Raw genomic sequence first — 26,900 nt, forward strand, 5'->3', positions numbered from 1 at the left:
AAAACTATGTTGAATAGTAATGGTGAAAGTGGGTACCCTTGTCTTGTTCCTGACTTTAGAGGAAATGCTTTCAGTTTTTCACCATTGAGGATAATGTTTGCTGTGGGTTTGTCATATATAGCTTTTATTATGTTGAGGTATGTTCCTTCTATTCCTGCTTTCTGGAGAGTTTTTATCATAAATGGATGTTGGATTTTATCAAAGGCTTTCTCTGTATCTATTGAGATAATCATATGGTTTTTATTTTTCAATTTGTTAATGTGGTGTATTACATTGATTGATTTGCAGATATTGAAGAATCCTTGCATCCCTGGGAAAAACCCACTTGGTCATGGTGTATGATCTTTTTAATGTGTTGTTGGATTCTGATTGCTAGAATTTTGTTAAGGATTTTTGCATCTATGTTAATCAGTGATATTGGCCTGTAGTTTTCTTTTTTTGTGGGATCTTTGTCAGGTTTTGGTATTAGGGTGATGGTGGCCTCATAGAATGAGTTGGACATTTTAACAGTATTGAATTTTCAATCTGTGAGCACACAGAATCTCTCTTATTTGTGCCCTTTTCAGTTTCTTTCATTACTGTCTTACTTTTCAGTGTACAGGTCTTTTACCTCCTTGGTTAAATTTATTCCTAGGTATTTTGTTGTTTTTAGGGCAGTTGTAAAATAATTGATTTCTTAATTTCTCTGATACGTTCTTGATTTCCTTAAAATATAACCCAAGTAACTTTTTTCAGGGGGATTTATTTAGCTGATACTCTTATTAAAGTATCAGAATGTGTAGGAACAACTGTCAGGATTTCTGATTTTCCTATTGTGAGTTTCTTTCTGGAACAAGAATAATCCTCATTTTTTTTTCCCCCAATGAAGTCATTGAAACCAAAGATATTACATGGTGTCTTAGCCTTCTGGCTAGAACTGCAGCTCTTGACTTGATAAGTCAATGTTATCTTCTAATATCTATTATATTAAGGACAGAATAGATAAGGTATGTATCTGATATCCTTTCTCCAGGTATTTCCATAGTCCTCTTTCTCAAATTAACAATGGCATCTTGGTCTATAACAACTATTTATTTGTAGTAAAAACCAAACTAACAGGATTATCTATTCACTAATTTATTGCTTTCACATCTGTGGAATGTTCTCTTGAGAAAAATATTACAAAAGGGATCAAATTCAGAAAGTATCACATAACTTCATAGAGAAAGTTTTGTGTAATAGCTCATAGTTGTTAGGAATAAATGCCTAAATCAGGTGTTGGCTATGTCTAGTCAACTGAATTTAATTTGCATTAAGTATTGACTGCACAGGAAAAAAAAATTATGAAAGTTCAGCCTTTTCTATAGAAATTGGCTTTTTTCATGAATAATCAGATTTTATGACATGTGTACTTCTTTTTTGCAACTGCAAAATGTGTTAGGTATATTTAGAAGCTCATCATCAAGTTAACATAAAAGGAAAATACAATTTGCTAATGTGTTATAGTTATCAATTTCCAAGTAGATATTTCTTTTAATTAGGTGTTTTATACAACTCTAGTAGAATCTGATGCTCATAATACAGCTGTTAGTATTTGTGAGTTTATTACAACTTGATGGGATGTTGGAATGCCACAAAGACTTACGGGACATAATTCATTACTTTTTATGTGCGAGGAGGTAACTAGGAACATTGTATTGTTACCTCATTTTAATGCTCAAGGACAACTTGTAGGCTTGTCATGATCCTACGTAACTATTGTGGAATCTGGGTCAGAGAGTCTTAGGTCACACAGCTAATAAATGTTAGTGCTTAATTCAGTCACAAGGCTGTATAACACCAAAGACCTCTTTACCCCTGAAGCACCCTGCCTGTCACCATTAATGGTATGGAGCTTCAAAGACTTGTGGCCATGACCCACAGAAAGTTATATTTGACATCACAGTTCAGTGCTTACATCCATGTATCTACACAATTAAACAAAAGCTTCACAAAAAATTCTTTTATTGACTGTGATACCATGATGTGCTCTGATATTTTCTTTTCTATTCTATTTTCAAAAAATGGTAGTTGTGATTACCTAAATTGATAAAATGACCCATTACCAGGTTTTCATGTGTATTTTGAAAACTCCTAATCTAAATGCCCTCTTGCAGTCTACTATCCAATTATGTAAGTATATGTGTTGAATTACTAACCAATCAAAACTATATGGATAGGTTACTAGATGTCATCTTAATAATGTATTGCAAATTTGTTTTTTCTCTTTTCTGGTCCTTGACTATCATAATGAGATCTATATCTTCAGAAAAATTGCCAATATAAAACAATGCCTTATCACTAAAAAAATAAAATTCAATATAATCAAAGGTGTATTTTAGCAGGACAACATGCCCCAGAGCCACCTCAATCTGGGTATGTTGGTCTATGATATGGAGAGCATTGAGTTTTGTCCCCAAGATTAATGTCTTTCTGTGAAACACTTGAGAGTATCAAATACCACCAGGGCACCAAGAATTTAAGTCCAGCTCAAAGGCGTTATTGTGTTCAAGCCTAAGACTATTTCTTCCAGCCTCTCTCTCTCCTACTTACCCTCAGTCCCTTGCTCTAGTTCTATTTCCTGTTACAAGGTCCATGCTGTACCCCCAAGGATGGCAGAGATGAAGCCTAGGCTGACAGGTACTGGAACTGATCTCTTCCTTGATTCTTCCTCCACTTCACTATACATTTTTTTAAAGATACTTGCAAAATGTAATATAGTTTTCATGCACATGTGTACACTTTAAATAACCATTCTGGCTAAGAAAGGACTTTAAGATAAGCAAATGATTGTTGGTATATAATTATACTTTTTTTGGTAAGTATGAAAAATTTGTTTTCAATGAGCACTTCATTCCAAGAGCTCCACTGAAATGTTTATTCTAGTTTAAACCAACTAATACTTTGTAACAAAAGTCTTCTCTGAATAGCTACTGAAATACAAACATGGAGGACCAGTTTAAATGGCTCTAAATTGAATACAAATATCTTTTGCATGGATAAACTACTAAAAGCAATAAAAACTACAGCCAAGTTATTTCACTAATTCAATATTTTATTTGGTGTCAAGGCATATAACTTTTAGTTATGTCATTAGTAATTTGAGAAGAAAGTCTAGAAAATATCGATTGTGCCACTAGAAGAGGGAGTTAACTTATTTATTGAAGCATTTACAGTTATTCTTTTTTATATCTACTTAGGTACAAAACTTTTGTAAGAAAGATAACACTTTTATTGCATTATATAAGTTCATATTTACAGGAGTCATAACACAAACCCATAAGCATAAATATACATGATGCAACCATTAAAAGTTTTGAAACTGAAAACTAGAGTTTAACAGGCAAAATACTTAATATGGCTTTTAAGAAAAGTAACTGTTTAGAAATGATTTGTTATTGCCCCGTTCTAGTCGTTTCTCATCAAGTGAACATAAAATTATGATCTCTTTAAAATGATACATGTTATCTAAGCCAATGCTGTACACATTTTTAATGCAGTATGCAATGATGCATAGCTTTCTTAAATGTACATATGTACATATGTATACATATACAGTACACAGTTGTTTTAATACCCCTGAACATCTTGAGTAAAACTATTATGACTTTTCTATTATAAAACTACTTGAAAAGTGGGTATAACTTCTTGGTATTGCAGTTCAATTTGACAGAATTGAAAAAAAAAAAGTTGGTTATAAATACATTCTTTACAAAAAATTGAATAGTGGTCCTGCACTCATCGTTTATATTGCAGTGAAAACATTTGATTCATTTAAAGGTATTTACATCTTGTTGTCCTTGGTTTCTGTGTGAAATGTACAGAAGAATGAGAATACTGTAGGCAGGCCTATTTGCTAGATTTTTCTACTTGTTCATTTTTGCGTAGGTTCCAAATCTCTTGAGTTGTTGTTTAGTTCTATTTGCCTTGTATTACTGCTGCTGCTGCTTCTTTTGGTGTTCTGGGAACACTGGGTGACTTTACTTCTAGGAACAGGAAGAAAAGATTTAACTCTTGAAACACCCAACTCAGTCTTTGATTTACTGTTGCTGCATTCGGTTGTTTGATGGCTGCTGAGAGGACTGACCTCCTGTAAGAAAGGAAAACAGAACAGCTTAATTTGACATTGTTCCCAACTTCTGTGATCGGTACTAACTAACTTTCTCCTCTCTGTATGAGTTTCTCCCTTAACATAGGTTCTCATGGTGGGGGGGGAAGACAGGAGAGAAGTTGAATGCTTAATGTCCTGTAGACTCGCGGTCTGATCTCCACTAGGTCCTTTGTGGTGCCAGAGATAAGAGTCAGTGAAACTAGTGCCTGAATCTGGAGTCTCCTCCTCAACAGAAGTTGTATGAAGTCTTAGGCCTGAGGAAATCAAACTGGACTACTCCAACCAACTATTTGTAAGCAGTTCTACAATGCAATATACCTTGAGTGTGTCACTGAATTTTTCTGCCTTTAGATCTAACTGAACTATTACTCACATATTCTGAATGTTTATCAGACAAGCACTGTTCCTGGTGCTTGGCTCACAGTAGAGAATGTAAAAGGGCACCATCCTTGTGCTAATGGAGCTTCTGCAGTAGTGAACTGTTTCCTGGTGATGCATCTATAACTAGGGAGCTCAAGATCTTTAATTCTTGGAAACTGCATGCTAGCATTCTTCGAGTACTTCTGAACCCTTCTGATCACCTGGTCCAGGCCTCTTTTTGCCCATGAGGAAACACAGTTGGACAGGTAAGAGCAACTCATGATGCTGCAATAAGACCTTTTACTCACAGCGTTTTCCCTGATCGTGAGCTCACTTGGGTAGGTCCCCCTTCATGTTTACCAATCTGCAGAACTCAAGTGAGTGGTGAAGTAAGGAAGGAGGAAGGGTGGACACGGACATGGGGAGGTGTACAGGATGGTCTGAAATAGTAAGTTATATGTAACATAAGTTACGTGAAGTTCAAGGACATAATTTGGAAAGAAATGGGTAGAAAATGCGAATGATGGATCAAAGGTATGTGCTACAGAACAGGTCTAAGCCCTGATTGCACATGAGAGTCACCAAGCTTTTAAAAACTCCAACGTCCAGGTTGTACTTTAGACCAATTATATCAGAACCTCTAGGGCATGTGGTCTGGGTACAAGGGATTAAAAAACAAATCCTCAAATAGTTTTCATGATGCTACCAAAATGGGAATTTCTGCTTTAGGGGACTGAATTTTCATCTCCATAAGAAGAAAACATTTATTATTATATATTCTATGGATGACTTAAATATGTATTTATGTAAATATGGGCTTTTCTGTTTAAGAAGGCTGGCTGACAAGCTGCCTGATTAACAGGCCCCTCTCTGACCACACAGGAGAAAATGATTTCAGCTAACACAGAGAGCTTTTCCTCCTAAAGGGAATTACTTCCTGATAACAGAAGAAACTGGGCATCTAACCAAGAAATGCTCATTGCCTTTATCAGGATAGAAAAGGCCTGAGCCTGTGAAGGGTTCAGGAATCTGGCAAATGCCAAATGAGTACTACGTCGCCCTCTGGTGGCAGGTTCTAAGAAAACAACTGATCATCGGGGAATAGTCCTTAGAATGCTCAATGGGCAAAGAAATAGAAGGCGAGCCCAAGGAATGTGTTCTGAACCATAGTTCAGGGACAGCCCCTGAACAAAAATGTATTCCATCCAGAACCAGAGTTATCAGCAGGGACCCCAGGTGTCACCTCCTCAGTCATTCTTATCTGTTCCCAACGATGCTTTTGCTGTGCTTCTAAGCCATTCCTAATTAGGGGTGGGGGGAATCACAGAGAGGAACAAATACTATATAGAGTAAGCCACACAGGCCATGCTCTTCTTTGTAGATTGTCATGTTGTATGTTTTTATATAAGACCCCAGCCTTGTTAATATTTCCCCCAACACACACAGCTTCACAGGAAACTAGTCAGGACTGAAAGCTACTGAAGCCGGGAGCCCAGGCTGTCAGAGGAGGATTAATAATGGGATAGTCTCACCACGCTCGCTGTTCAATCCTGCTCTTTGCACTCCCTCTCCCCACAGGTCTGTGTTAGCTGCCATGTGAGGGGACGTGAACCACAGTGGACATAGCTTGGTGAGCACACCACACATTATTAAATACGTCTTACAAAATGGACCGCCTCAAAAAAGCACTACTGGGTAAGAAGTATTTTTATTGTTTCCGTTCACTCAGTAGTACCATACTGGGCCATCTCATCTTTTGGCATTTATTAACCAATCATAAAAGGTATTTCAAGAGGGTAAGGAACTCTATGGGGATCCTGGCTCATTCTGATTTGCTTGCAAAGGACATTCCGTCTCTGAAACATGCATGGTATGGGAAGTTCAAGTAAATCAGAGGTAAATCTTTATGTATGTGTAGATTTTTCTGTTATGTATGTGTAGATTTTTCTGTTATCACTCAGCATTAACTCCAGTTTTTGAAAATGGTACTCAAAAGAAATTCAATGTTCCATTTTAAAATACAGCAAAGAAGAGAGACGTTACATTAGTTCTAGGTTTGGCATAAACTAGTGAAAACAAATAGAAGAGATAGTAAAAATTTTGGAATCCAATTTTTTGGCATCAAATAGAAGAGGGGGAAGTAATGCTTTTCTATGTGATTCCTTCAAGCTATTAGCCAAACAAACAGTACTTTTTTCTAACCTTGATTACCTAGTGAACACTTACACCTTTATCCTGATTATATCCCTGCTATAGTATAAAAGTAACTTTGTAACGCACATTGAAAGATTTGTAAAGTCAATTTTACAACAATCCTTCTTTGTCCCATTTTGGAGGGAAAAGGGACACTTACCTTTTGTGACACTGGCATTCTTGGATTATTAACAGTTGCTGAAAACACAGGGTTGTTTCCTGAACTATCAAACCTCCTTAAATCATCCCTGGAATCAGCAATCTGGAAAATACACAATTTATCAAGTCATGTTTTCACAGGTAAACTGTGACATACTCAAGGTAAGATGTAAAGTCACTGTGGAAAACCCACAGTGAGAAGTATGGTCCTTGTCTTACTGTCAGAAGCTTAGGTCCTAAAATGCTCACATAAGGACTTTAAGCTTTCATGTGAAACTAACAGCAAATGCATGAGACACAGTTTCTAAGGAAAAAAAAAAGTCTTTTAAAGTCATAAGAAGACAACCAGATAAGCCCTATTTAAAAAAAAAAAAAATACTTGGCACAAAATGAAAGGATATAACGTTTGCAAGATTTTTCATTGTAACCTTATTTTTCCAGGGTTAACTATTTCGACTCACTTCCAGTAAGATTAAATAAGCTAGTGAGTTCTTTATCCCTAGTAGACTGTCCAAATACAACAGGTGAGTTTTGGGGTAGAACCTGCACAAGTTATAACTACCTTCTTTTGCTCCCTTTCAAGCAAAAGGCCCTTATCAAGGAAGCGTGGTAAAAAACTGCTGCAGATACCAGAGTGCAAAAACAGGTTGAACTTGATGCTGTTAATGCTTCAAGATTTTGGGTCACTGATTTCCATCTCTGGATCTCAAATTTCACAGTTTAAGCAAATTACACAGGCTACTTATTTTTTCTTATTTTATAAGTACAGTTGTTCCCCGCCGCAGAATGCAAGTCTGCTGCCATGCTCTTACTGATTGGTGACGGCCAAAGTTAGGGATATGGAAAGGAAAAGGTGGTATTGGTTTAATTTGTGGTAACACACCACATGCAGCTTTCACTTTGGGTTTTTCAGAGAAGCTGTGCTAAATAGAGCTCCCTTGTTGTATAAGTGTTTTAAGCAAGGTAACGGAAGTTTTGATTTGGAGCTTTAGTCATACTATTTGATAAGGGATTTCTCTCAGGGAAAGAGCTATGATGTGGCTCCAAGAAGTCTGTCTGTCTGCTGCTGGGGGAGCCACTCAAGGCCCTCCGCATTGTGTCCTGCTTACCTTGCTTATATCAGATTCAGATTTGCTAGAGCACATGCTCTGAAGTTCCTTGACAAGATCTGCTTCATCATCCGAACCCAGAGAGAGTCTTTGATCCAGATTCAAGGTCAATGACAGATCATTCTCTAAAGACCTACCACAGATTTCAGAAAAGAGTTTTTCAAACCCAGAGCAACCATCCAACTTCCAATATGGAAACCTAGACCCCCCCACCTTCCTGGGGGATTTGTGGAGCAAAAAAGTTTTTAACATCCTTTAAAGGCATCCATAAATGTCACTTTATACAACAACCCATTCCCATCTGATTTTGGTAACTCCCCATCAGAATTCTCAATAGGATAAAATGTTACTACACAAAGAAATCCACTTTGACTTATAATATTCCAGTCTCCTTACTCTTCCCTTTCCTTTGCTGTCCCCAAGGATGACACTAAACACGCTGGTGTGGGGGGCAGTGTGACAATGGAGTAAATGTCAATTTATCACTTTTTATTGGCAACGTGACCATGGGTTGGGTTTCTTTTTTGTACTCAACACCTCAGTTCCTGGGTTCCCTTCTCTCTATCAAATGCCTTGTGCTACATCATAGGGTTATTACAAATACTGTATAGGCTGTTGAATACAACAGATCTAACAGTGGGCCTGGCACAAACAAGCATGTGACAGATTCATTGACCCCCTACCCCTCTTGTAATTCTGTGAACCAGGGTCCTAAATGTCACCTGCCAAGTTACAGGATACACAACTTATTGGCTATACAAGGCCCTATTTACAAACTAGCTAAGCATTTTTATTCTATGATAAATCTTTATTTCAGTTTATAAATTTGGAAGCATAATTGACAATTCCCTAGCAGCAGCATGAGGAAAAAAAGTAAGTCATGTTATGTTTCTGTAACTCTGTCATTAAAATCATCAGTCCTCTAAAGCCTGTTTAAAAGTTCACAAATACAGGATTTTACCATATCTTTGTGAACTGTATTAATAATATCAAACTTGATACAAAATCAAATCAATGATATTTCTAATCTTTCACCAAACTAAAAGCAAAATAGGCTTTGTATTTTTTTTAGATTTCATTCATTCGATTTCAGCTTAATACTAGCATTTGAATTACCTCTATTGCTTTTTAAAAAATTATATTCACAGCATAACAGTTGCACAGACTAATGCTTCCCAGGGGGCGCTAGTGGTAAAGAACCCACCTGCCAATGCAGGAGACATAAGAGATGAGGGTTGGATTGCTGGGTCTGGAAGATCCCCTGAGGGCAGGGTGACCCACTCCAGTATTCTTGTCTGGAGAATCCGATGGAGAGAGGAGCCTTGCGGGCTACAGTCCATGGGGTGGCAAAGAGTTGGACACGACTGAGGTGACTTAGCACACACACGATGAGAATGTGTACTGTTTGTTATGAGTTAAATCTGCAGGGGAAACTTACTTTTGGTTTGACAGCGAAGCATTCCTGTTACAATTCAGCTGTAATATAGTGTTACTTTTGATACCTGTTTAAAGAAAAAAAAGCATTCATTTCCATAGACTGTCCCTGCGGATCTTGAACTCTGTATTTAAAAGAAATAGTCTCTTCATATTGTTTTTGGATTAAATCCATTTCTTGAGGCCCTGTGGAAGCCTAGGGAATGCGCAAAGACCTCATGTATATTTATGACTAAAATCAATACAACTCACACCACCTGAGGCTCAATTCAGGAATCCTAAACTCCACTTTCATCAGTGGATCCTATTCTAATCAGGCAAGTCCCCACAACCTTAGGCCTTTGTTCTCCAAGTGCCTAAAAGAGGGTTAATATTTACCTGCCTTTTGAAGATGGTAATCCCTTTGTTTGCCTTCCAAGGGATCCTGACTGTGTAGACCCAACACAGTTTTTGATGTGTGGGCCCCATGATGTATTACAGTGCAGGTATAGAAACAACTTTTGATTGCTTTGCATTTTACAGAAAACTAAATAGGAAAAGTAAACAAAAAGTCACAGCATTAAAACAAACGCTGCATATCATACCAATGTTTTTCTAACTGCAAATTTCAACCCATTTAAAAAAAAACAGAATAGGAAACACCGGATTGCACAGCTTGTATGTAGTAAATATATAAGTTGGTATCCATTTACAGAGACATGCAAATGCATAGGTCTGTGTGTACTGGTCCAGCTTTAAAATACATTTCTCACTGTGGCTTATGGTCAAAAGTTTGAGAAACACTAAACCATTTTAGATTCAAAATGTCTTTCTATAATATTCTACATTTTATAAATGCATTAATACAGCTGCTTCTGAGTAGATTCTAAAATTGTATGAATGGTGCTAGCATAGATTAAAGAATGATTTTGAGAAGTCTGTTGAATTTGGTATATCCCGATTAAAAGCAGATCATCAGAAGGTCTGTACATTTCCTCATCCACACTTTTGTCCTTACTGTCAGAAAGCATTAATTAGTAGCTTTTCCCTAATTAGCACGGAAGTGCCTAAGCTTGGACTCTGCCCTCCAGAAGCAGTGACCATCATCTCAGGTTTAGGTCTCCCTGGTTTAGGTCAGGACAGAAAAGGGCTGTGTCTTTATCAAATTTTATGAGTTTCCCTAGTGGTCTGCATGGAATGCAAGAGTTCTATTTTGGTATTTTTTAAAACAATGATGTCCAAAAATATCAACCCAAACACTGTTGTAATAATTTTGTATGAAGTGCAATTATTGGACAGGGTGACTATTATAAAAAAAATTAAAACTAGAGGCATGTCCACCTTTGGTTGTTAACCAACCAGTGGTTTATTCACCTAAACCCTGGCCAACGCGCTTTGCAAATCTCTATGTTGATGTCAAACTATGGTTGTACACAGTTTTATTCACCTTTCAATTAAGTTTTTGTGTTTGAAGGAACATTTGATATATCCACTAGTTCTGCAACTAATATTATAAATTTAAACTTAAAATAATTTATAATTCAGCTTTTAGCCAAATATATATTTCCAAGTTAGATTTATCTCCATAATACTGTTTAAAGTTCATATTCACTTATGGATTTTGTCTGACAAATCTACAGTACTGCAATATATATTGACAATGCTTACTGTTTAGGTACTCACTTAGCTCAGGAAAGCAGTTGGTCCTGAATCCTACAGGGATTCTAATGAACTTGGAAGTGACACAGTGAAGAGCCTGCATAGGTGTCCTTATTTGAGTACCAGGATTATTATGAGTGGCACAGACTGAAGAAATCAGCACTGGACTCATAAGAAACAAAAACATGGATTGCAGAACCCCCCGTTTGTAGGAGCAGTGGTTTGGAGCAGGTGATCAAAGGGATCTGAGTCTCAATTGTGCCATCTGTAAATGGAGAGGACAGTCCTCACTGTCGAGCTCTTTTGGATACTTTCCAAGGATAAACAGGTATAATCCTTGTTACAGAAAGCCAGCTGAGGGAGTCTCTTTGCTCTATTGGGGGGCTACAGTCTAATGATTTTATTCCCTGGAGCAAACACTCTAACTTTAGGAAGTAAGGGCAAGCCTCGGAGATCAAAATGTATCCTATTATAAATAACACTTACCTTTACAATGAGAGTTTACATATTTTTTTCAGTGACTATCCATTCAATTACTTTAAAACTTATTACTTACGTGACTTTAAGTCATAACTTATGATCACATACTTAGGGTAATCACACAACTCTGGCATGTATTGATATAGTTAAAATCGCATTAGTTTTTATTAAAAATCAATACAATCTGCCATATGAAAAATACGGTAACAAAAACAACTGTTTAGGATTTTAGACATCATATTCCTTTCACTTAGGAACCCCACTGCTGTAAAGCTGCCATGTGTGCGTGCCTGCTAAGTTTCTTCAGTCATGTCTGACTCTCTGTGACCCCATAGACTGCACCCCGCCAGGCTACTCTGTCCTTGGGATTCTTCAGGCAAGAATACTGGAGTGAGTTGCCATTTAGTGTGGGGTACAAGGGGCTCCTGAAGACGTAAAGTTAGTTACATGTATCAGAGATCCATAATGCATATGAGGTTGGAACATCTTTTCATTCTTACTCAAATATGATATCTTTTAGGGGAGGATATGAACAAAGCTAGTGGAGGTGATGGAATTCCAGTTGAGCTATTTTAAACACTAAAAGATGATTCTGTGAAAGTGCTGCACTCAATATGCCAGCAAATTTGGAAAACTCAGCAGTGGCCACAGAACTGGAAACGGTCACTTTTCATTCTAATCCCAAAGAAAGGCAAATGCCAAAGAATGCTCAAACTACCGCACAATTGCACTCAACTCTCACACTAGTAATGTTCAAAATTCTCCAAGCCAGGCTTCAACAATATGTGAAGCATGAACTTCTAGATGTTCAAGCTGGATTTAGAAAAGGCAGAGGAACCAGAGATCAAATTGCCAACATCCACTGGATCATCAAAAAAGCAAGAGAGTTCCAGAAAAACATCTATTTCTGTTTTATTGACTATGCCAAAGCCTTTGACTGTGTGGATCACAACAAACTGTGGAAAATTCTTCAAGAGATGGGAATACCAGACCACCTGACCTGCCTCCTGAGAAACCTATATGAAGGTTAAGAAGGAACATTTAGAACTGGACATGGATAACAGACTGGTTCCAAATCAGGAAAGGAGTACATCAAGGCTTTATATTGTCACCCTGCTTATTTAACTTATATGCAGGGTACATCATGAGAAATGCCAGACTGGATGAAGCACAAGCTGGAATCAAGATTGCCAAGAGAAATATCAATATCCTCAGATACGCAGATGACACCACCCTTATGACAGAAAGTAAAGAAGAACTAAAAAGGCTCTTGATGAAAATGAAAGAGGAGAGTGAAAAAGTTGGCTTAAAGCTCAACATTCAGAAAACTAAGATCAAGGCATCCGGTCCCATCACTTCATGGCAAATAGATGGGGAAACAGTGGACACAGTGACAGACTTTATTTTCTTGGGCCTCAAAATCACTGCAGATGGTGACTGCAGCCATGAAATGAAAAGACACCTGCTCCTTGGAAGAAAAGTTATGACCAACCTAGACAGCATATTAAAAAGCAGAGACATTACTTTGCCAAAAAAGGTCCATCTAGTCAAACCTTTGGTTTTTCCAGTGGTCAGGTATGGATGTGAGAGTTGGACTGTAAAGAAAGCTGAGCACTGAAGAACTGATGCTTTTGAACTGTGGTGTTGGAGAAGACTCTTGAGAGTCCCTTGGACTGCAAGGAGATCCAACAAGTCCATCTAAAGGAAATCAGTCCTGAATGTTCATTGGAAGGACTGATGCTAAGCTCTGATTTCCATACTTTAGCCACCTGATGCAAAGAACTGAGTCATTTGAAAAGACCCTGATGCTGGGAATGATTGAAAGCGAGAGATGAAGGGGACAACAGAGGATGAGATGGTTGGATGGCATCACCAACTCAACGGACATGAGTTTGAGTAAGCTCCAGGAGTTAGTGATGGACAGGGAAGCCTGGCGTCTGCAGTCCATGGGGTGGCAAAGAGTCAAAGGTGCAAAGGTGCAAAGTCAAAGGTGGCAAAGACTGAACTGAACTGAGGGAGGATATTTTAAACAACTGATTATCCTAATATCAAAGCCATAAGGAACAGGTCTAATAATTTATTAGAATGAAATTCTGTCGGGGAGTGATTTTTATCTCCTGTTTTCACTGCTCTATTTCTAGTGTTTAGAAGAAAACTTGGTACACGGCATACATCTCATGTAGGAAGAAATATGTAAAGCTGACTCACTTATAAACACCTTAAACTGGTATTAAATATGTCTATAATCAAATAACACATACTTCTAAAAGTTTAAGGTTCACTTCTGAATGCACATTTGCCTATTTCTTTCTTTTTATGTGTCAGCTTTTATTACATAAATATAATTGTGTGGATCCCAAGAAAATCAAATTGCTGAAAAGCAGATGATCATTAACATGGTAAAGATACATTTAATTTCAGAATTCTAGTATGAATGGTTTTTTTCAGGTAGGGGACTCTCAACTATTTGTGGAATGTACCTACCACATGCTTTATTCCATGAAAAATACACATTGAAATCCTCAAAATTTTGCTTTGTTGAATGCATAGTAATAAACATAAAGCACACTGGCATTCAGAAACCACCTCATGGGTACACACGTCTTATGCCTGCCCCCTTACCTTCTTCACTCAAGTCTGGCTTGTTCCAGGTGGGTGAAGAGAACCGGCCAGACTTCTTGCGAGGACTGGTGCTCACCTTTCTCCAGGCACCACTCTCTTTCTTCTTGCTGCAACTGCTGTAACTTGAAACTATGGACAGAGGGAAGCTTCCTCCTTTGAAATCAGCTGTATGCTGGTCCAGCTCTGAAACAACATAAACCACATTTTGCCAGAAGGACAGAAGCAAGAGCGCAGTTACACAGAGTCAAGCAAAATCCAACAGTTCTAACACTTAAAGAAATAGCCTCTTCAAAATCAGGGGCCTATCATACCCAAGCAGGGGTTTGTCAACCAGCAAACATTACTTTGAAGTCTGGTATTTAAACATGAGCCAGGAATTAAGAGAGAGCAAGTGAGTTAGTTTTAAAGCAGTGCTGTGTAACATCCATTACATGGAGATAATCTCACTGGTTACAAAGAGAGAAAATAGAGTTCCCTAAAAGCCAGTTCAAGCAAGCATTACATAATAGCGAATTTCCTCTCCTCCCAGCATAAACCCACATACCTGCTCTCTGGAGGGGACAGCCATGCAGAACAGCTTTATTAAGCAAAATGCTGAGAGCAGCTCTAACTACAGCCTGCTGCCCTTGGCTGGGGTTTTTAGTTGTTTGCCCAAGGCCGGGCTGTCTTTTCAGAGAGGCTCTTGACAATATTGCTTCTTGAACTCTGGGTGCAATGACAGCATTCCATAGCTTAGACATCCACCTTCCAAGAGAGGGTTCACAGTTAGGACCCAGGCTCCCAGGAATCACACACACCTCTACCCAGGACAGAGCTGAAGACCCTGAACAAAGCCTAAGGGTTTCTATGGATAGGCTACCTTTCCCAGGTTGTTTCAGAATAAGTGAAATTATCTAACACCAAAACAGTTTGAATGTGCTTTACAAATAACAATGTATTTCTAATGAAACTGTTTACCTGTTTCTGTTTTTCTTTGTAAGATCCTGGAGCACTAGAGTGCTGAATAAATGAATGCACAAATAAATACATGGAAAGGGAAAAATACATGGAAAACTTTACAGACTAAAGAAATCTGGAGGAAAAAAGATTTCCTGAAAGTCTGTGTCTAAATAGCTTAAACTTATTTGCCATTTTCCTTACTAAGATACATATGTTTTTAGTATTTCTGAAATTGGGATACATTTTATGATCACTGGCAAATTAAATCTTCCTGCTCTGCAGGGGCTTGGTGTCTACACATGGCAGGTGAGCCCTGAAGAGAGGGGATGGGGTCAACCAGCCACTGCCTCAGGTGGACTGCATTAATAGCTGTACCTGTTGCAGGGCTTTAATTGAAATTTACAGCACTCAATGCCAATCAAAATTCCTTCAAAAAAGATTATACTTTGTTGTAGTATTAAAAAACAGTTAGTATTAAAAGCTGTAGACAAAACTATATCACCTAGAATAGGAACTGTTAAAACTATTACCTAGTATCAAGTTTCTCTGTTAATGTAGAGTGACATGTAATTCCGGGAAAAAAAAAAAAAAAAGCGAACAGTTACTCCTAAAGGTGCTGAGGAGGTAAAGATATAAGCTTTGGCTAAAAAAAAAAAAAAAAAAAGTAAGAAAATTTTAGAAAAGCAGTTCCTTAATACGGCTGTTGGGAGATAAGTTTCCATGGCATTTCTGTATTCTCGTGTCAGCTGTTTTCCTGGATTGTCTTTTCAAGGATGTTAGCAGTGTACACAGACTTGGGAAGTAGAGATAATGTCTCCTTCTGGAGCAGAGGGCAGATTGTTTCCTGACCAGGATGATGAAAGTTATGGTTCCTTCCAGGGCAAAGGGTGGGCAGATTTACCAGCATCCCCCATTAGAAGATGGGGTGATTCCACATTTTGCTGCTAAAGCCAGCATCCACCTGGGCTGCTACGCATCACCCTGTGGGACCTGAGGAGCCGGGGAAACCACTGCAGACGGTTCAGATGGCTGGGCTGCGGCTGGGCTCTGAGTGATGAGGAGCGGGCCTCTGACCCAGCATCCTGCACCCAGCAGGCTAACCTGTCAGCTTGCAAAGAGGGTACAAGTCTCAGAGCCTCTAGTTTTTGACAATGACTGTGCTGCAGACAGGAAAAACCAAATATGGCTCCTAAGAATCTTGAGATTCTGGATGTCAGGGGCAAAAAAGGCTCAGATGTAATCATGATACTGAGAGAATCGGGTAATTACATGAATAAATGTACTGCTTTTTAACAAGAAATTACTATGTATTTTTTAATACAGTACTCCTCCCTCAATTAACTGTTATTAAATTGATAGTTTGTGTTACAATAGAGAAGACATTTTACTTGCATCCCTTGCTTTCCAAAATAGATTTCTGCCCAGGATGCCAGAAAATACAGAATCAAATCTAACAGCGAATCACAGAACCCTTACTAAGGAAGTCGGACGGTGACAAATTCCTTCCTCCTTTCAACTTCCTTCTGATCTTCTATGTCATTAACCTTCCTATATGTATGTCTATTTTTATAAGCTGCTACAAAGGAAAATATAGTAAGTTTATAAGTCTACTCTGTCCATGGAATTCTCCAGGCAAGAATACTTGAGTGTGTATCATTCCCTTCTCCAGGGGATCTTCCTCACCCAAGGATTGAACCCGGGCCTCGTGCATTGCAAGCAGATTCTTACCATCTGAGCTACTACTCATGTAAGTGTATAAGTATCATTAATAAAAGAGCAAGCTTTTCAATTCATCAGTAGAATGTGTTTTATTTTTTTGGTTACAGGGTACTTGACTGAATTTCTTATGTGGGCCTTCCTCAGGAGACACTGCACAGCAAGCCACATATGGATCTGATGAGAGTTTTGAAAACAGAGGAAACCTATGATCTATCTAGTCTTAGCAAAAATTGTTTCCTTAGGAACTACCCAACACACAAGTCATGGTCGTCCTCTGACAAGAGGGCAGGGCTCCACTTCCCATGTTGACGATAGGAGTGTCATAGCTTTCTCACTCTCACACACTCCCACCTGGCCAGGGCTCTACTTTAAATACTTTAAAGGCAAAGAAGGACTAATGACACTCACTTCACTGTTGCTTGCGCGTGCCCCGGGACTACAGGACAAGACAGGAAATGCTGTGGCCCGAGAAGTGCTTCCGGCGTGCCCAGGCGGGCCAGGCACGAGTTGAGCTGGCGCCACACGGCCAGGGCCCAGTCGACCGTCTTGCACACGGGGTCGCAGGGAGAGGGCACCTGACCTCTGAACTGGAGACAGAGAGGAGGAAGACAGGGGCTTGGGTTAGCACAGTGCTCATTGTCCTGTTGTTTCTAACCATTCGAAATTAAAGCTATAAAAATTTATAAAACAAAACTGTAGCCAAATCTAGTCTTACCTTCACTTGGGGTGGGTGAAAGAGGGATTAGTTAATAATATACCCTGTTGTGTGTGTTAGTGTGAAATACAGATCTGCAGTTTGTTACATCAAATGAAAAGATGCAGACGTGACAGCGAAGCGAGACACCCTGGATGAGGTGTCTCACTTGGATGAATTCTTAAACATCAGTGCTGGAAGAAATCATTTTTCACATGTGTACAGAATATCTCACAAGGACTTGCAAATAGTAGGTGTTCAAAAAAGGATTTTGAATAAATGACATAAAAATGACATTAAATATTTTAATATAGATAAGTGATAAGATGGCATATTGGAATCTATGGCATGTTCACTTTGTCTTATTTTTAATTTCCCTAGAAGGAAAGTCTCAGCTAAAATGCTACCTTAAAATGCACACAACTATGCTAGCATGAAGACATGTTTTCTGATTTAAAAGTGAAGAGTTTAAGTAATGCTGTGTAACACACGGTTGAATGGGAGCAGCTCTTTTTAGAATTATATCTTATACAAGAGCCCCTTTTTGGTACTACAGAGGATTCACAAAAGGACAAAGATTTATATACTACGAAGAGAAATCTCTCAAATATTTAGAAGTAAGATATAGCAATTAACTATTTTTATAAGAAACACATTCATGTAAATCTCTACTTTACCAAGGAATTATGATATTAAGACTGAGGATAATATGTGAATGTCTGTATATCCTACATCAAGGGACAGAATTTGGCATAGAAAAAAATGCAAGAGTGGTTCAGTAGTTCTAGCAGCTTCATTAAAGTAACATCACTGTGTCACACGAGGATTTGGGATCTGTTATAATATCCCATTTTTTCAAAAGAGGATCATATTTCTCCCACTTTTTCTGATAGTCTTCCAGTGAAAATGAGATCATGGCTACAATTAATAGATGAATATTACTTTCCTTGGCTTTCTCTGGTGGCTCAGACAGTAAAGAATCTGCCCGCAATGCAGGAGGCCCAGGTTCAATCCCTGGGTGGGTAAGATCCCCTGGAGAAGGGAATGGCAATCCACTCCAGTATTCTTGCCTGGAGAATTCCATGGACAGAGGATCCTGGTGGGCTACAGTCCATGGGGTTGCAAAGAGTCAGACACAAAAGAGTGACCAACACTTTCTTTCGCTTTCAATTTCCTACTAAAGGTACAATTATTTTTTATTAAATACTAGAAGCTTTGTCTCCTCCAAAAAATACGTTTATTTTTATTCCTGTGAGAAACTGGAAGAAGAAATTTTGATCACATGCCAGCGTGCTTCTAAGCACCCCCATTATTTGGCTCCATCCTGCAGTTACACGATTTCTGTTGTTTTGCAGTTGTCTTCATTCCCACTGTACACCTACCCCAGGAATCCATTTTATTAACCTACTTGAAGTGACTCCTGGTAAATTATAAACACATTGCCCTTCCTCCCCACTTTCTGCTCCTTACAGCACACCCCACTTGCCCATCCTCAAGCACAATGGAAGAAAGTGTAGAGCTTGAAGAGAACTTTCTTTTCAAAATAAGTAAAATCAATCCTTTTCAAACTATGTTTACCAGAGAGCCGGAAGAGGGAGAGGGTTAGGAAAGATTTCAAGGAAGATTAGCATGGCCCCTGCGCAAGAAAGACACAGAAATTGGTGAAGCATTCCATGTTTTTCTCTTAAATAAACCAGGCACTTTGCTGTGTCAGGGTAGGTTCCTCCTTGATGAAATAATGCAGCCTTCTGGTGAGAATGGGGGAGGCTATGCATATTTAAGGAGCAATGGGTAGAAATCTCTATATCTCCCTTTCGATTTTATTGTAAACCGAAAATTGCTCTAAAAATAATAAAGTCTTTAAGAAAAATACTGGTATCTTTTGCAGTTCTTTAGGTGAGTTTTTTAGCAGTAAGATTTAAATATTAATAGTGATGAAGTTAATGGAAGCATCACTGATGTGAAAAGCTACAAAACCCATGACTGTCTTTATCTCACCTTTCTTCTTATTGGCTGAGGTCATATAATAGATGTGCTTTGGTCAAAAGCATATATTTATGATCAGGCAACTGACTTTAGCAGAGCTTGGGGCAGACGATTTCTGATTCAATTAGGAACTTCAGGTACTAATTGAAATCACCAATAGTAGGGACTGTTCACTGAATTACCAACGGCATTCCCGCTGCACCCTTCTCCCTCCACCACCCTCCCCAGCCCTCCTCTATGAATGCATGTACATTCACATGCTCTAACACAACAGACACAGCGATTTTGTTCAGGAACTTGGTGGCGCACTCTGGTGTTGGGAAGATAGCTCTAGCCAAGGTCTATGGCAGAAGGGTGGGCATGAAACCAGTTCTGGTTAATGAACCATTAAGGGGAAGTCTTCTGATTCTGGGAGTTTCAGAAAAAGATGCTGTTCCCCCTGATAAGAAGGAGGCAAAAGCAGCCTAAGTTCCCTCTCGAACAGCTCGGCATCCTGCTCCCTACCTGTGAACAAGTCTGTGTGAGGGTGTGGTGCCCGAAGCCCTGCAGAAACCAGGCAGTCCTGAAGAGAGGCCAAGAGATTCACCCAGACCTGGAACCTGGCATCACGGTGTGAATGGACATCAGCAACACCTACCACAAGGCATCTGGTTATGTAAGGGAAAAAAGCCTCTTTTTGTGTGTGAAGCAGCTAACAGTGGGGTGTCATATTACCTACAGCTTAAACTCCTCTGCTGATACAATGAAGATCCTGTCCTCCCAGTGTGGCCCACTGTGCAGGATTAAACAATAAAATCTTGCTAAATCGAGCTCTTTTATTTCAAATCCACCCAGACACTTAGCTACTGGCCTAATTTAAGAATACGACATTAGAGAATAATGTGCTCAATTTGGTAAGTACACTAAATTAATTTTGTTATTTTGATAGAAGGAAGAATATTTACTATGAAAAATCACTAAAAGTGATTATTCTTCTTAAAAATGTGTCAACAGAGATTTCTAATTTTTTCATATGACTTTTTAAAAGTTACTATAATGCAATGTAACAAATATTAAAACTAGATTGAGTAGATGGATAATGAAGGCTCCAAGGAAACAGTAGCTTTTCCTTAAGAAGAATGATTAATTTTCTAATCTAGTCTCAGCATTTAAACTCAGGGAGACCCCTTGAGAATGGTTAATTAAAACAGTAAAACCTATCTGCTTATTTTGGAGGGGGGGCCCCCATCATCTTAGTTTCCCAACGAGGATCAAACCTGCATCCCTTGCACTCAAAGCTCAGAGTCTGAACCACTGAACCATCAGAGACGTCTATTTGTTTTTTTAAAAATACTTGACATAGTATAGGTACTGCTACGAGTTTTACATGCATTATCCTATTTAACCCTTAAAGTGTTAGTCGCTCAGTTGTGTCCAACTCTTTATGACCCCATGGACTGTAGCCTGCCAGGTTCCTCTGTCCAAAGGATTTTTCCAGGCAAGAATACTGGAGTGGGTTGCCAAGCCCTCCTCCAGGGGATCTTCCTGACCCAGGGATTGATTTTTACTTGCCAGAAGCCACACAGTAAGTGGCAGAGCTCAAGCCCAGGTTGCCTGACAGCAATGCCAGGGAATGTCAAGGACCCTCTCCCAACAATGGGCTGTGTGTGGTCTGTTACCTTATTCACAACCTTCCTCCTGAGGAACCTCTGCAGCAGCCCCTGCATGGGCTCGCCGTCCCAGCGCAGCTGCACCCAGCGGAAATGCTGCTGCACCAGCAAGTCGGAGCCCTGGAGACAGGCCTTGGCGATTGTTCCCATCAGAAAGCAGTTCTCATGAAAGTAGTAGCATTCAGACATTCCGTTTCCTAAAACAAACCAAAGCAGCAGTCCAACATCAGGAAACCATAGCAGGGAACAAGTCCAAACAAGTGAAGGAAAGACGGCCATGAAGCGTAACGTGTGCTCCAGGGGACAGATTAGAAAGCTCTTAAAGCAGCTGGCTTCTTGGGGTGGTCTCTCCACTATCTTTACCTTTTTGGAAGGTACAGGGGCTTTCAGTGCTGTGATTTTCCAGAGGTCCCAAAAAGTCCCCCAGTAACTCAGACAATGAAGATTTTTCCAAGTTCTCTAAGATGACGATGATTTTCTTGTTAGCAGGAGATTGTTTCACTGGGATCAGACACGCTGGGGTCAAAACAGAAATTCAATGATTAAAATGTATCAGTGATTAAATGATCAATGATTAAAACATAAAATGACAGAAATGTACAAACTTGTAAATTTTATGTGTTAGCAAAGATGTGACACGGCGCTCTGACATAGCTGGGAAAGTATAAAGACTCTGGGAAACAGTTTGAAATTACTGAATACAGCTGAGGATACCCCCGCACACAACGACCCAACATTAACTAGTTCCGTAACAGATCCCAAACGGAATCAACCCAAATGTCCACCAACAACAGAGTAGAAAGTACGTTCCTACAATGGATTTGAAAATGAACAAACTGTAGCTACAAGCAGCCACACGGAAGACGGTCACAAACGGTATATTAAGAAACAAATCACACAAGGATACAAACGATATGACACCATCATTTACAGTTCATGAAACATACACTTTAAAACATGAACATATACTTTAGGAATTCGTAGACAGTAAAACTGTTTTTAAAAAGCAAAGAAATGATGACAAAAGCGAGACTAGTGGCTACCTCTAGAAGGAAGGGTTTGTGAACAAGGGTGTGGCACATGGGCCCATTCTGGAAGCTAGAGATGTTCTATTTTGTGACCTGGTCAGTGGCTAAGTTATCATTTTATTTTAAATTATTCATTGATCTATAAAAATAGGTAGTATGTATTTTATAGATGGATATTTCAGAATACAAAGGGTCAAAATCCTTCAATGAGGATTGAACACTTTAAATTTATTTTAATAAATTTAATCCTTTAAATTACACATATGTAAAATGTTCATAAAATTATGGAGACAGGACCTCAGAGACAAGCAGATCCCTCCTTTCATTTCATAGATCTCAGAGATGTTAAGGAGATTTGACGAAGGCTTCAGAAACAGTGATAAGGAAGGACCATAATCTGGGTCTTGTGATTCTTATTTTAGGGGTCCTCACACTAAAGACGGGGGGCCTGAACTGCATAAATGGAGTATTATTATTATTATTATATGTATTAGACAAATCGGTAGATAAAATGTAACTGAAAGATTGCCTGGGCACCTGCTAAGCACTCAAATGTTAATACGGTAATTGAAATACATCTATAATACTTGCTAGATAGCAAAGAATAAAAAATTTATATCACCTTTTAATATTTTAGAAGATTCTAAGATGCCCGAGTCTTAGCTAAACTAACCTTGAGAAAAGATCAATTTAGAATACTCAGCAGTGATTCTGTCAAGTAGTTCCACTTTCCACAAACACTTATGATAGGACATTATAACCACTCCGCCTCTGGGTTACTCTAGACACAAATGCATTGTCAGTTTCAAGAGAACTCCTTGAACACTGTAAATTAATCTCTTCTGAGATGGAAATAACTTTTCTGGATGCTACAAAGCTTTAAAAACGAAAAGACCAGAAACAAAACGGGCTGCCTCTCCGTCGAGTTGTCTGTGGGGGTGGGTGCACTAGCACTTGGCATGTGCCACGTCCCCTCAACACGGCTCCTCAGTAAAGAGCACGAACACATTCTGTGCTTCTCAGGGTCACATGTCATTTCAGAACTACACTTATTATGGAAGTATGATGGCTTTACCAGCCCAGCTGGTAAAGAATCCGCCTGCAATGCAGGAGAACCTAGTTCGATTCCTGGGTCAGGAAGATCCCCTGGAGGAGGGCATGGCAACCCACTGCAGCATTCTTGTATAGGGGCATTCTACGAACAGAGAAGCCTGGCAGGCTACAGTCCATGGGGTCGCAAAGAGTCAGACACAACTGAGCCACTAAGTACACATGATAAACCAATAGTTTTTTTAAAAAGAATAATGATAAGCTAACAAATTTTTATAACCATTGATTAAAAAAAAAAAAGGCTGAATGGCTTATGTATCTGCTTTCTGTAACTAAGGACTGAAGGTCTCCAGTTTTCCCTTGATCTGGATTAAGTGTACAGCTAGTTCCAGTGGCCTTGAAGCTGCTACATCCAGCTAGAATGTGTCTGCAGGAACACATAATTTGTTGTTATTTAGTTGCTCAGTCATGCCCAACTCTTCTGTGACCCTGTGGACTGTAGCCTATCAGGCTCCTCTGTCCATGGGGTTCTCCAGGCAAGAATACTGGAGTGGGGCTGCCATGCCCTCCTCCAGGGATCTTCCCGACACAGGGATCAAACCCACATTTCCTGCACTGGCAGGCGGATTCTTTACCACTGAGCCACCAGGGACGTGTTTGGCTAGTTCTAACAGCTTTGAAGCTGTGCGTCCAGCTAGAACGTGCCTACAGGAACATGTAATTGCATCTCAACAGTGTCTTCCACTGCCCCTTGCCTGTGTACTGTGCTAAGCACTATGGCACAGTGCTGGAGGTGACTGATTCTAACTGGGGGAATGCGGCATTTTAAACTGGACCCATTATGAAGAATGGCATCTTGATAGATCGGAAGAAGGCTTTCTAGGTTTAAGAAATGGCACAGGTGGGAGAATGGACTCTAGGCAGAGCTCAGTCCTTGAAGGGACTGGAACCTCAAACTAAGGTTAGAGTAGTTTCAAGAGTGGCATGAAGGCAAGCTCAAAGCTGACCCAGGCCTCCAGAATGGGCTGGGAGCTCGGGGGAAAGCCACATCAGTGTGGTGGAATCCAGGAGCCCCATCTGTGGGCAGCAGGGTGGCAGGCAGTGTCCTCATTCTGCGCCACACTCTGCAGTCACCTGGGATCCATCCCCAGAGGCCGGGATGCAGTCGATCAGTGCTGGGCCTGGGGCACTGGCGTTTCATGGGCAGCCTGCATGCAACTGGTTGAAATGAAGTCTCAGAAGCCAGCCACGAATGCAAAGTGGGAGGCCCGGGATGTCATGCTGAAAGGGAGAAACTACCAGCTCTGGGAATCAGTGGAAATCTTTAAGGGCGGGGGGGAAACATGATTTGGCTCCTCCTCTGAGATCTTGCTATGGTGAGTAGAATTGATGGGAGAGTAAAGAAACAAGAGAACACATCTACAGGCTCTTACTGCTGACGTGAGGACAGCGGGTAACAGGAGCCTCCTCCAGGGCCAAGGCTCAGAACAAAAGGGTATTCTGAGATGAGTGAGCAAAGCTCAGTGGAAAAGACCCTGATGCTGGGAAAGACTGAGGGCAGGAGGAGAAGGGGGTGACAGGATGAGATGGTTGCATGGCAGCAGCAACTCAATGGACATGAGTTTGAGTAAACTCTGGGAGACAGTGAAGGACAGGGAAGCCTGGCATCCTGCAGTTATGTGGTTGCAAAGAGTTGGACACGACAGTGACTGAACAATAACAAAGCTCAGTGGTTGACTGTCTTGAGAGAGGGGCAGAGAGGGAGTATCAGAGGCAACTCAGAAGTTCTTACTGGAGGAGCAGCCATGCAGTGAATGAAGGCAGAGAGCACATGAGCAGGAGCACACTTGAGGTGGTGGTGATGGGCTATGTCTCAAGCCTGAGTGTCTGATGAGTGAGGCATCTCTCCTGAGATGTCCAGCAGGGGCTGGACCAGAGGAGGGAGGCAGCAAGGAAGGATTCAAGCTGGAGATAAATGAGTTTATAGGATTGTAGGAGATCTCCTGGAAAAAGAAGCCAACTCATTCTCCCAGGTCCACAAGCAAGGACTGTATTTATAGCGAGTGACTCAATTTGTCCCATATTTAACGCACAGCTTGTGCCCTAGACAAAAAGTACATGGGGTGCTGTTCGTAACAGTTGGCTTGGGTTTCCGTCTCAATTTTGTTGATATCGGTCTCCCCTAAGGTATTGATCCAGGTCAAACAGACTGGGTTGTTTTTTGGTGAAAACCTTTGTCTTCAACACTCCCGATTGCATATGTTCAATTTTTCCTCCTTCTCCATCTGACCACTTAAGTTCAACATCCTAAAACAAGTTCATCCAAATGTAAATTTCACTTTAGTTGTGAATTAGCATGTCTAGTTCACAGAGAAGGCAATGGCACCCCACTCCAGTACTCTTGCTTGGAAAATCCCATGGACGGAGGAGCCTGATAGGCTGCAATCCATGGGGTCACTAAGAGTCAGACACGACTGAGCGACTTCACTTTCACTTTTCACTTTCATGCATTGGAGAAGGAAATGGCAGCCCACTCCAGTGTTCTTGCCTGGAGAATCCCAGGGATGGGGGAGCCTGGTGGGCTGCCATCTATGGGGTCGCACAGAGTCGGACACGACTGAAGTGACTTAGCATAGCATAGCATAGCATAGCATGTCTAGTTCAAGTTATTTAACATGGATTCATTTCTATAATATTAACCAACCACAGAAGCAAAAACTCATCACACCTTTGGGTTTGAAGGATTATTCAGCCTTTGATCAGGGTTTATGGAGACACAAGATGGCTACTCATGCCATATTATATCTGGAGATTTCTTCTGGCCTGTTGTGGGAAAGTTGACCATTTAAATTCCCTTTGTCCTCTGCTAATTCAAAACCCCATTTCTGAAACTATCTCTTTTAGTCCTTCTTTCTTCTAACTTGATAGGTGTATCATCTCTGCTCCTCCCCAGAGATCAGTATAATCTTAATCAGATATCTCCTGGGCTAGGCTCAGGGCTATAGTTCAGTTTTGCACACCTTTGTTTTCAAAGTTCTGGATAGCTAAGTCCTAGAGCAAGACTCACTGGTTTAAAAATAATGTATCACATTTATAGTTAAACCCAAATCACTCCATGTCTAAGGTGAGGCCAAGTCCACACTCTCCTCTTTGGGGATGGACGTGGCCCATGTTTTACACCGTCCATTTAAAACAAGGCTCTGTGGGGATGATGCTCTGAGTCCAGAGGAGAAGCAAGGGAAAGGTCTGCAAAGAGCCTCTAGCAATGTAGGGTCCAAGGAGGAAATCTCATTTATGTAGACTTCAATTACATATGATATTATTACAGTAATTCCATCTTTATTTCTTTGGAAGTAGAAAGTTTTCTCAGGAATTCTAAGCATTGTTTTAAAATACCAAATGAGTGTTTATTTTTTTTTTCTTACTACTACTGTCACATGAATTTAAAAAAATATCTGTCTTGCTAACCTAACTCAATACCTTATACTGAGGAGAAGTTTGACCCATTCTAATACACGTTCACACCCTCCTTACCAAATAACTGAGCCATGTGACGTGACTGCTGCTGCTGCTGCTAAGTCACTCAGTCGTGTCCGACTCTGTGCGACCCCAGAGATGGCAGCCCACCAGGCTCCCCCGTCCCTGGGATTCTCCAGGCAAGAACACTGGAGTGGGTTGCCATTTCCTCTCCAATGCATGAAAGTGGAAAGT

General features: G+C 40.0%; 1 protein-coding gene across 1 annotated transcript in view; it reads right to left on the reverse strand.

Annotated features, from left to right (window-relative positions):
- Positions 1–3,055: 3,055 nt before the first annotated feature.
- CTTNBP2 (cortactin binding protein 2) overlaps positions 3,056–26,900 on the reverse strand; it is a 164,568-nt gene continuing 140,723 nt past the window's right edge. Inside the window, exons 14-22 of the mRNA XM_010831224.1 lie at positions 21,475–21,627; positions 21,121–21,308; positions 17,191–17,369; positions 14,669–14,868; positions 14,125–14,307; positions 9,389–9,452; positions 7,951–8,083; positions 6,843–6,944; positions 3,056–4,108 (exon numbers count right to left, since the gene is read on the reverse strand). Of these exons, the coding sequence (XP_010829526.1) occupies positions 3,893–4,108; positions 6,843–6,944; positions 7,951–8,083; positions 9,389–9,452; positions 14,125–14,307; positions 14,669–14,868; positions 17,191–17,369; positions 21,121–21,308; positions 21,475–21,627 (1,418 nt within the window). The 3' untranslated portion in view covers positions 3,056–3,892. The remainder of the gene's footprint in view (positions 4,109–6,842; positions 6,945–7,950; positions 8,084–9,388; positions 9,453–14,124; positions 14,308–14,668; positions 14,869–17,190; positions 17,370–21,120; positions 21,309–21,474; positions 21,628–26,900) is intronic.

Source organism: Bison bison, unplaced genomic scaffold (assembly GCF_000754665.1).
Source record: "Bison bison bison isolate TAMUID 2011002044 unplaced genomic scaffold, Bison_UMD1.0 scf7180017864525, whole genome shotgun sequence".
Taxonomy (NCBI): Eukaryota; Metazoa; Chordata; class Mammalia; order Artiodactyla; family Bovidae; genus Bison; species Bison bison.